This window comes from Zophobas morio, unplaced genomic scaffold (genome assembly GCF_036711695.1).
Source record: "Zophobas morio isolate AGI-343-1 ecotype UQ-CSIRO unplaced genomic scaffold, CSIRO_AGI_Zmor_V1 ptg000011l, whole genome shotgun sequence".
Taxonomy (NCBI): domain Eukaryota; kingdom Metazoa; phylum Arthropoda; class Insecta; order Coleoptera; family Tenebrionidae; genus Zophobas; species Zophobas morio.
The window spans coordinates 1647450-1659661 of NW_026972116.1; the positions used below are offsets into that span (position 1 = coordinate 1647450).

Genomic DNA, 12212 nt, shown 5'->3' on the forward strand with positions numbered 1-12212 from the left:
CCCAATTCGTTCTTGCAAATCAATCATATTTTCAAATGGCGTTGCGGATACTCCTTCTTTTACGGATCCCCATAAAAAAATTTGTGAGTAGAATGTCTTCGTTCTGGATACTGCTGTACGTATAAAATTGCAGCTAATCTAGCGTTTTTACCAGACACTCCGTAGGTTAATATCGTTTACGAAGGAATACCTCGCTAGGCAAATTGACAGTGACACAGCAATGCGTGCTTAGATAGATGATATTATTGATATTAAATTTTCAATCCGGAGGTCACTTCAGCTAAATCAGCCTATATGTATAACACAATATTAATATATGTGTATGTAAGTATATAGAAGATTTGCATCGCAACGCCGACACCATATATGTGCGTCATATTTGCAATGTACTCAATTAAGGTTTACCCTTCAAGCTAAAAACAATGGCGTTTACAGAATTTCAAGTCAATGGAGTTTGCTTTGCTTTAATACAAACATAAATTATTCAATTAACAACAATTATTTATTTTTTTCACTAGCAGTCATGAAGCATGCAAATCTCGACTCATTTAGAGGTAGCAAATTCAACTTTTGCGATCACGGGTTCAAAAAGAAGATTAAGGTTATGTACGCAATACTTGATGGGATTATTTCTTAAATGAATAAATTTGTGCTACTAACATTACTTGAGTATACGCATGGTAGTTGGTAGCCGGTGGAGGATAAAATGATTAACTCAGCGACAAGTATAAACGGTTTTCTTTGTGTTGAAGATTTGGATCAAGTTTGATTAGAAATCAAACCAAAATCATGTTGCGTCAAAAAATTGAACGTTTATTTTTTCAATTTATTGTCTTATGGTATCTACTAGTGAAAAAAATAGTATATTAACCACGGTTGCAAAACCACTTCTAGACCTCGCGCTTCAGAGCCCTCGACGCTGCGCGTCTCGGGTTCTAATTTGCGCTCGGTCTAGAATGCTTGGCTTTGCAACCTTGGCTAATAATATACTATTTTTCAATACTAGCTTGAGAACGTGTCATTATGTGGTCTGCTTCCGAACTGTGAAATTAAATTTCTCTCCTATTGGTAGATAATGAATATCGTATTTTGGGTTACCTATGTAACGCCGTAAGCTGTATTTATGTATAGTTAATTACATATTAAGTAAATCATAATTCATAAATATGATAATTTTGATAGTAGTGCGGACAAATAACTGTTTTAGTGGTTTTAGGTTGGAAATTTTTATTTAGAAATTGCAAATGAAAAAATTCATAAATCAATTACTTATTAATGTTTTGCACCGGTATATTTACTTCCGTGTTTGTTATGGAAGTAGAAGGCAGTGTATCAAAAATTGCAGTGCTTGTACTGGGTAGTGCAGGAGCAATAGATGTCCCTTGAACCATTTTAGCAATACGTGCTTTTTGACCAAGATAGTGTTCCAAATAACCCTCTGCCACAGTGGAAGACTTCCATCCACCGTGACTTTTAAGAGTCAAGATATCTCCGCCATTATTAGCGAAAATTGTGGCGGACATATGCCTCAGAGTATGCCCAGTAAACTCATTTGGATTTTTTATTTAATTTTAAGTAAGTGGCAATCTTAGCAGGTACCCTGCTGATGGTGTTGTGTCCCATGTTTTGCCTTGTTGGCTTTTCACGCTTATATGATATGAAAAGTTTTTGCATATCTGGAAAAGGTCTTTGAGAGAGGTATTTTTTGACATCACTCCACAAAGGTTGTACAATAACAAATTTTTTTTTAGAGTTATTCTTTGTGTGTGGTATGTTTATCATGATCACATCCTTCCGAACACAACATCTACCACTTTTATATTACATAGTTCATCCGTCCTGCAGGCTATTGCATGACCTATTACAAAAACGGCCTAAAACAAGCACTTGCTTGTAATGTTTGAAGGTTTATTGTGGAATTAATGATTTACCTTTGTGGAAAGAAAGATTTAATCCGGTGCTTCACTGATAAATTTTGTAACGTGTTCTTGTTCAAAACTGCTGCCTTCTATGCAGAATAAGTATCACCTTTCCGTCTTAAAATGCAACTACCTTATAATATTTTGAAATGTTTATGTTCTCCCGCAATTTTAAAGTTTGTTTTAACATAGAGAAGGTAGCCCGCAAACTTGAAACTTTTCTACCTTCAGCCTTTCTCTTCAAAATACACCAACAATATACTTTCACTCACTTGATATACACCCTTCGATTGACACCAGTCCTTAAACGCAGAATAAACTTTCATTTAAAAATCTTTAGATTTTTTGAGCAGCAGATTATTTGCAACATTTGCTGCCTCTTTCCTCATTTCGGGAGGAGTACAAACTCCACTTATTTGTTCATATGTTTTGAAATGACAGGCTCAAGCCTATTTGATCTCTTTACGGATATTTGAAATCAGCGATAATAATTTGCTTTAAACTTTTTATCATTATAAAATAAAGGTATATGTGGACGTAAATATCCTAGTAATGGAAAAAGTAAATCTATAAACCACGGGAGAGAAGATTTTTCGAGCCCTCGCTTTCTAATTTCCCTCCATCCTTCTGATCTCGGAAAATAATTCAGCTCGGGTCAGAAAAGTGTCTTATCTCCCTTGGTATATAATTACTATTATACATTACACACATTGACTTATTTTTCCACAGTCTCGACCTATTGCTAAACATTTTTCCTGGCGTAAGATGAGTTTTGTATACCCGCTGCATAAAATTTTCCCGCCTGTTCACGCAATGCCATTTATTCCTAGTCAATTTTACCTCTTCACTAGCTTCAAATCGTTTTTCACATAAAGCATTTTTCAAATCAATAAACAAGTGAAAATCACTGACTGTCAAGCAAGATCTGGATGCTGGGTGATTCATAATTTCCCACTTAAATCTTTCCAGTAATTTTCTGGTTTTTCCAACGACGTGTGGCTAAGCATTGTCATGCACAATCATGACTCTCCGGGTCCGAAATTCTTCCATTTTTAAACATTCCACATCATCTCTTTATCCTTACAGGGGATTCATTAATTAACTAGTTCTGATTTACTTCAGTGATTTGGCGATAAATTTCGCAATATTTATTCTTGTAACCTGTTAGAAAACATCACTCCGAAAACTATTATAATGAAATTGATAAAATTTCGGATACAGGAAGCTACCATGAGCCTTTAAATAATTCACTTTGAGGGATCCCATTTTTTCAACATGAGCGTCTTTTGTTTGCTATCGGGCGCTACACTCTGGATGTGCCTCGTATATACAATATATTTGACGCCATATATTACTTATTTTTTACTCGATTTGCATAAACGATATATCACTAAAAATAAAATTAATTTAATTTTTTTGAGAACTGTCTTCGACAGATGGCAGTCAACAATCTCCATAACGTGTCCATAACTAAGGATCATGTCGGTTTTCTCGTTAACGAATGCATAGGCGTTTTTCTGACACTGACGTTGACTGACGTTTCTATACATTTATCAAACTTTGATACAATTTAATTTTGAAAGATTTTTTGTAATCCAGGTTCAGGTGTAATCGGTATTTTGGGTTGCCTATTTTAAAAACACAAATCGGTCATCTTAGTTGAATAACTGTATATATTTTTTTATTCGATTTTATAATTTTATTTTCTGAAAATGAAAAATGTAGCGATTATTGTCATGCGTTGAAAAATAATCGACAATTTAAATAACTAAACTAAAACTATCGAAAATGAGACAAAAAAATGATTGAGTGTGGAAATCTGTCACGACATACCGCAAAATATTGTATTGAACGCAACGATGAAGTTTCTAGGTGTCAACAATGTCTGGGCAACATAGTGGCAATTTTGAACAACTTCGGTAGAATGATGTTTTCTTTTCCTCCCTTAATCTTTTTTTTTGACTAATTTTTTTTACTTTCCCTACGCATTCATATTTTAAAAACAAATCTCTACAAAAATAAACAAAAAAATATACTGTGCAATTTAAAAAGAAGACAAAGCTGCCTACTATTTGTGAAAACCTTAACGTCATATTTGTTTGCTAAGTACACAACAGAATGAATTATTTTTGAAACGATTTCATTTGATCTATCTTTCGTTCGAATCTGATAAAAACTAAGCAACATACAACGTCAAAGGTTTTTTGTCAGTCAAGCTGCATATACCTGGACATTTTTTTAACTCTAAGCATATGAAAGTAAGTATGGTCTTAATCTATATGTTCAGATTTAAAAAAACACATCAATGCATTAAAAGTATGCAAGCAATATTACTTTTCAGAAAAACTGAATGTCAATTTGTTTGATTTATTGTGGAAAAAGTATGTTGTGCTACAAGTTTATTAATGACCTTTTTCACACAAGTTTGCCGTTTATTATTGAAAGTCAAAGAAGTGTGAAAAGAGTCAATTTCAAATGTGTTGCACACTATATTACACTTAAATAAGCAAAATAACTGACTTACTAGAGTGTCACATGTAGGGGTGAGTGATTCTGTAGATTGCAATTGGTTGTACCGGTTTGACCGTCATTGATGGTGAATATTTGTTGATAATTTGCACTAAAGCCGCTATCTGGCCAGAGATAGTCTTACGATATGAATAAGTGCGTTTTTGTCGACTAAATGTGAAATGTGAAATTCAAGCATTAATCACGTCTACAGAAAAATTTTTGGCTGCAATACATAGTATGGAACTGTTTGCAAAACAGTATGTGATGAACACAAATTGTCCTTTCGTATTGTCGTCAGTAGTGCATGATGGAAAAGCAACTTGATCGTCTACAACAAGAGGACGACTTTTGTCGACCGTGTTATACTCGCTAAAATGTCTGTAAAGAGATGTTCCTAGCGTTTCTCTCGCCTCTGAAGAACACAACTACCACTTGCACGTTAAAACATAATTGGTATTAAGGATTTAGGAACACATGGAAAAATTGTTTTAGGAAACATGTTCTATTATGCATAAAAGATTGTTCAAACGGTAAATTGTTCCAAGTCAGAAAAAAATAATCTTTTAAATGATGAGCCGATGACTTTCTTATACGTTAAAGCTTAGTTTGGAAACTTTCCCTACCTTGGCTCATTTTAAAAACATTTAGACGCTTAACATAATCTGTACAAACAAGATTGGTATTGAAATTTGTGTAGACGTCGACGGGAAGCTCTATGAAAGTAAATTAGCTTGCTCAGAAACATCACTAACCTGGGGCTCGGATATCAGCGACTGGTGGTAGAAGTCGTTGGCCTGCAGGGAACGTTTATGCACGTGCTTGTGTTCGAACAAGTAGAAACCCTTCAAGCTGCCGACCTGTAAAAACAAAACGGTTCAAGTTTAGGGCTTTACTTCACGCTAAAGTTACGCAGGAACAAACTTATTAATGTTGTAAATACATAACACATAATTAATTTATATAATCTTAATATATTGCGAGATGAATCGGACAGCGCGGGAACTATTGTATTGTAAATAAAGTATTATAATATAAATACATACGATGGCAACAAATCGCTAATTAAGGTACCTTATAGATCGGTATAGTTTAACGCATATTAGTTTTGAATCCATAAAAATTTACTGATTCAGAATCTATTTCAAATAAAGTGCCAAACTTTATTAACTACATTAACCATGAAGGGCAAGGCAATAATACAATAATTTAATTTAAGATGCTCTTTGCGGGTCCTAATTTAGAGTCAAAAACGATTTTTAAATGGTCGGTATAAAGTCTTGAGATGACATCACGAGTTTTTAAATAGAATCACTATCGGGTGGGATCAAAGTATAGTTTTCAGATGAAAAAGTGCAGCAAATTATTTCTGACAACATCCAATTCGGTCAACAATGTGACAAAAAAACTGGTTTATTTTCATAAAGTTTCTTTCCATATTGCTTTATTTATTATAACTAGAATTGTAAAAAGTATCTACGCACGAGCTGAAAATCACAAGCACGCTTCGTGAGGTTATAAATGCATGATTAAACTTTTTCTATCACGTTAACTATAAGATACCAAATTTAACCAAATAATTATCAAACGAGAAACGAACACTACCGTTCATTTCCACGATTTAAGCACAAAACTAAAATCTTCAATGTAGTTTTCAATGTAACTATAGTTCGAATATTGGAGATTTAAACGCTCGAACGTTGTTCCACCTGACTATTTATGAATCGCATAATGGGCATAATGGACAATCTACAAAATAAAATGTAACTGGGGAGTTTGCACTTCACCGGAAGTAAATTAAGTTTTTACTTCCCAAGCATAAGATAACGAAGAATAGTAATCCAGTCCATTGGACCACAGGACACTTTTATGTTTTCTCCATATTTCATAACCTCTAGAGTTCGAAAAAAGTAGTCTCCCGTTTTCGTCTGTCTGTATGTCTGGTGTCTGTATCCATTTTTAATAGACACGTAATCTCCGAAACTACCGAACCGATTGTTGTCCAATTTTATATGTATACTAGCTTTTCGCTCGCGTAGACGATTCGTTGTGTTGAAGAGCATTATTGCTAAGTTTCAAGTAAAAAATGTGTTGAAGAGCATTAATACAAAATTTCAAGTAAAAATCGCCATAAAAATATTTTTCTTCATACAAACTTTGTCACCCCCTTTCATCTTCTTAGGGGTGGAATCTTGAAAAAATCTATATTTTTATATATAAAAGGCAATGTCCTGACTGACCTATCAACGCCCAGCTCAAACCGCTAATGCTAGAAAGTTGAAATTTGGAAAGAATGTTCATCTTATACTGGAGGCATTGTTTAAGAAGGGATTTCTCGAAATTCATCCCCTAGAGAAGGGGTGATAAAATCTGTATAGGACCAATATGCTTACTGTAAATTTACATTGTTAAGTGAAGCCTGGTATTAATTCTCTTCAGTACAAACAATGAAACACATATTTAAGCATTTTCCGATATTCAACACCTAAGGGGGCGAAAAGGGGTGTGTATTGGCAAAAATATTTTTATGGTAATGTTTATTTAAAACCTGGTATTAGTGCCCTTCAACACAAATAACGAAACACGTATTTAAGCATGTTTGGAGATTCGACCCCAAAGGGGGTGAAAAGTGGTATCTAAATTTGGGCGGCTAAGTTTGTATAGGAACAATATTTCTACTATAAATTGAAATTTTTACGTGAAACTTGGTATTAATGTTCCTCAACGCAAATAATGAAACCTGTATTTAAACATTTTCTAAAATTCAACCCCTAAGGGGGTGAAATGTGGAGGCTAAGTTTGTATGGGAAAATATTTTTATTGTATATTTACATTTTTACGTGAAACTTGGTATTGATGCTCTTCAACACAAATAATGAAACACGTATTTGAGCATTTCCGAGATTAAACCCCTAAGGTGGTGAAAAGTGGTGGCTAACTTTAGATGGGAAAATTATTTTTATTGTAAATTTTTGGCTGGAATTTAGTATTAATGCATAATGAAACAAGTATTTAAGCATTTTCCGAAATTTAACCCCTAAGGGGGTGAAAAGTACTGCTTAAGTTTGTATGGGAAGTATTTCTATTGTAAATTTAAATTTTTACGTGAAACTTGATATTAAATTAATGCTCTCCAATACAAATAATGAAACACGTATTAAAGCATTTCCGAGATTTAACCGCTAAAGGGGTGAAAAGTGGAGCCTAAATTTGTATGAGAAAAATATTTCTAACGTAAATTTAAATTTTTACGCGGAACTTGATATGAATATTCTTCAACACAAATAATGAAACACGTATTTCAGATTGTTTCGAGATTCCTTTCCAAGATGAACGGGGGTGACAAAGTTTTTATGAACAAAATTATTTTTATGTCGATTTATTATTTACTGGAAATTGTATTAATGCCCTTCAACATATTTTTTACTTGAGGGTTGATAATAATATCATTAATAATAATATTAATAATAATAATGATAATAATAATTTATTTATCCAGCAGACCAGTGGGTCCAGAAGAGGATAGAAATTTTACAACAATGTATAAAAGAAAAGATACAAAAATTTAAATACTGAATATTCAATAAGAGATTTAAATAATTTAAAAAATCAAACTTACATGAAATGACACATATACAATTACACTTATAACTAAGGTATACATAAGATGTGCTGTTTGCAATTTTTTATAAATGCATCCATATTCTGAGTGAAAATGTCCAGGTCTTTATGTTTCTTACTAGTACGATTATAAATGGTAAACATATTAAAAAGCGGCGAGTACATGTGTTGGTTAGTTTTAGGTATTTCACAAGAAAATGTTTCTAATTCTCGTAAATTCATTCGCGGTACATTTAAGTTAATATATTTCAACATTGAAGGCGAATTTATTAAGCCATTTACAATTTTGTAAAGAAATACCTTATAAGTGCTGAAAAATTGCGTCTTAATTCTAATGAATGCATATTGAATTCTACCAACAGACGGTCCTGAGGGTAGCCTTGCACAGGGTAAGCATGATATTTCTTAAAATATAGATACTTGCAGAATTTACGTTGAACATTCTCTATTTCAGCAATATGAACATTATAGAATGGCGTCCAGATAGTGGAACAGTACTCTAGTTTTGTTCGTACGAATGCGTTATAAAGAGTCATTAAACACTCTAAGTTTTGGAAGCTGGACGTATTTCTTTTAATAAAACCTAACGACTTTAGGGCGCTGCTACAAACCGAATTAACATGTGGTACAAAAGAGAGAAGAGGAGTACGGCAGGGATGCATATTATCGCCTCTCTTGTTTAATGTGTACTCAGAACAACTTTTCAGAGAAGCATTGGAAAACACAGATGATGGTCTTATAATAAACGGGGAAATAGTAAACAATCTCAGATACGCGGACGACACCGTCCGCTTAGCTGACAGCGCCGAAGGACTTCAAAGACTCATAGACCGTGTAGTTAATGCATGTAACATATACGAGATGAAATTGAACACCAAAAAAACGCATATACTAATCATCAGTAAAAATAATACCCATAATCCACAAATTACCGCTAACAACACAGTTCTCAAGATAGTCGACTCTGTAACATACATGGGATGCACTCTGAATGAAGACTGGGACCACTCACGAGAAATAAAACATCGAATAGAAACAGCAAGAGCCACATTCAACAAAATGCGCAATGTATTATGCAACCTACAACTTAACATAAAAACCAGAATTAGGATACTAAACAGCTATATACTACCAACTCTCCTATATGGAGCGGAAGCATGGACGCTCACTGATGCATCGTGCAAACGTGTAGACGCGTTTGAGATGTGGTGCTACCGCCGCATGCTAAGAGTATCCTGGACCCATCACGTGTCAAACGAAACCATTTTGCAGAGAATTCATGAAAAACTGAACTTCCTAACAACTATTAAATACAGGAAATTGGAATACTTCGGTCACATAATGAGAGGGGAAAAATACCGCGTCTTACAGCTAATAATGCAAGGCAAAATAGAAGGTTATAGAACAGCAGGACGCAGAAGAATATCGTGGCTGCGAAATTTAAGATCATGGACCGGATTGACCTCAATGGCACTATTTAGAGCGGCGGTAAATAGAGTAATGTGGGCAAATGTGATAGCCGACATCCACAGAGGATAGGCACTTCAAGAAGAAGAAGACAAAAGAGAGAGAAGAGTCTAAAATAATAATGCTCTTCAATACAACCAATCGTCTACGCGAGCGAAAAGCTAGTTATTATATAATGACGTGGGTATTCTCACATTTTCGAGAAAATGGTGTGACTCGTTCTTAGTTTCAACAGTAAAAGATTTGTGATGACATCATCGACATGGATAATACGATGGTACAAGAAAACATGGTATGATGTTACGCATTTTGTGTGAAGTTACGTGGCTGTCATGACCGCTTGTTATATGTTCGTATTATCATTATCAACGAACGATACCAAACAAAAAATAGCACATTCGAAGATAAGTTACATCCATAACACTGATAAATTGACATTTTGACAGCTTTCGAAGTCGTCAGAAAGGCGTTTAAAGCATGGTTTTCAAGAGAATGTGAGGTCACGTGGCTGGTGCGCAAAGCAGACAAAAGTTACATAGCACAAAACAAAGGTACTCACAGCGCATTACCAATTCGAATCGTTTTAAAATACAATTCATTGAAATGACATCATCAAATGGTAGGTGGGGATGATTAGCAAAAATTTGGTTAGGGTTTAAACATCTACATGATATTTCTAATATACATACAAAATTTGACAACAATCATTCCAGCAGTTTTGAAGATTACGTATCTAATGAAAATGGATACAGACACCAGACAGACAGACAGACAGACAGACAGCAGAGGCGCAAACCGGAGACTATACTTTTTTCGTACTGTAGAGGTTATGAGACGTCGAGAAAACATAAAAGTGGCCATTCGTCCTTAGCTTACGCTCGGGAAATAAAAATTAGAAGAGACAAAAAACACGGCTTAAAACTTGCATTAAAATTGTTACGTTAAATTACAGTTTTTTTAGTTATTAAAGAATGTTTGCATATCTACCATCTAAGAACCTGGAAATCTCCACGCAGAGTTTTTAAGAAAAAATTTATGAAACGAAACATGACCTGGCAATAAGGGTTACTTCAACGAAAATATCAGTAACTTAAACAGTTTAAAATCTAAAAATAAGAACATAGGTACTACCAAGATTCAATTTCCCGCCGGTTGCACTGATCCAAATAACCGATAAAAATTCTTTTACATCAGTGATACTCCCTTGTGTAGTTTAACAATTTCCCCACGAGTGGTGAAATTTCAAAGCTCGCCTCATTAAACAGTAATCTCTCGATTTCTCTGGACCAACAGCGGTGTTATTTCATGGCCAGTGAAATCAGAAAGACGCCGACCTTACTCTGAATGGAGCTTCCGTTGTTGATGTCAGGGTCTTTCGAAAGCCAACATCGTAATGTGGTGCAGCTTTTCTATGTCAAGGGTCTTTCTCGACGGAATCCTGCCCTGTGCGGATTACTCTCTGAGCTGGGTAAGCTGCTGGACTAAACGCAGATCAAAATAAACAACGACTCGTTCGTTCACTTACTCGCTATAAACTTTAATGTATTTTGAGCGTGGTGAAAATATGAAGGGGATGTGTCGACGCACCGGAAAGGCATGATTCCCGTGATAGTGGAAGGATTAGAGGTGTTAGGTATAGTTAAATTGAAAATAAAAGGCTCAGATGAGAGGAGATTCAACTGCAACTGTGAATATGACCGGGGCGTGAAGATATAAAAATATATAAAAAAATCTTCCTAAAATCGCTAAGTCCCTAACCTTGTGGATCAATATTTTCCACTTTCGTATAAATCACTTAGATCCGGTTTACAGAAGCTCAATTAAATATTTAATTGCGGTTAAATTTTTAACACGGTGTTTTAAAGTACCATGTGACCGACTCTACGCCGATTAGATGTATCTAAAGGCCTGGTTAAATGCGTGGTTAACTTAATATCAGCTAAAATATTATACAAACTGGTCCTTAGTAAACTAGAACAAAATATGGGAATAACATTCACAGGACACGGATTTATTGTGTTATCAGTGATCACTGATGGGTCAATCGTGAGCTGAAACGTACATTTTTTCGAGCTACGCCTTTCCATACCCTGGTTTCAAAAGTCAATATTCATAACAATAATGAAAACACCATAGATAAACAACAATAGAACTTATTAAAAGAGAATTTATTCGAGAAAATCACATTTTATTCGCTCGTTGCCGCTGTGTGTGTCCGGAATAGAAAATATTTAAATGGTTGTAAAACATTTCAGGTCAATTTCAGGCAGATGCTCCATTTTAAATTGCTGTCACGTAAATGTTGGCATTCTAAACTGTAAATCTGGCAAATTTTTAGGTCAATAAAATGATTCAGTCAACTTCAGTGGTAATTTACGAGAAAAAAAAAAACTGCTTTGAGGGACACGTTCAAACATGCTGCCATTGCAAATAAAAGTAGGGTAAATGTGTACAAGAGTGCGCATATGTATAAGAGTACGCACTGATGATTTCTGCTTATTAGTGCCATTTGGGTAAGATGAAGTTATACCATTCACAATCCAATGCTAAACCTGAGATAAAGGTGCAACAGTGACCTGTATATAGTTTATAGTTTGATCGTACTGACGATTTTATGTTTACGCGTTGTGTGGATGTAATTTTTACCGCTCATAGTTTTAGTTTTTTGTAAGGTACGTAGCAGTTCTTTTATTTTAC

The 12212-nt window shown here is 34.6% G+C and overlaps 1 protein-coding gene across 3 annotated transcripts in view; it reads right to left on the reverse strand.

Moving 5' to 3' along the window:
- The window catches only part of LOC135126635 (furin-like protease 2), a 429769-nt gene that overhangs the window by 240032 nt on the left and 177525 nt on the right, over nucleotides 1-12212 (reverse strand). For all 3 annotated transcript variants that reach the window (XM_064052673.1, XM_064052672.1, XM_064052674.1), the window contains one exon: nucleotides 5183-5287. In XM_064052673.1, coding sequence (XP_063908743.1) covers nucleotides 5183-5287 — 105 coding nt within the window. The remainder of the gene's footprint in view (nucleotides 1-5182; nucleotides 5288-12212) is intronic.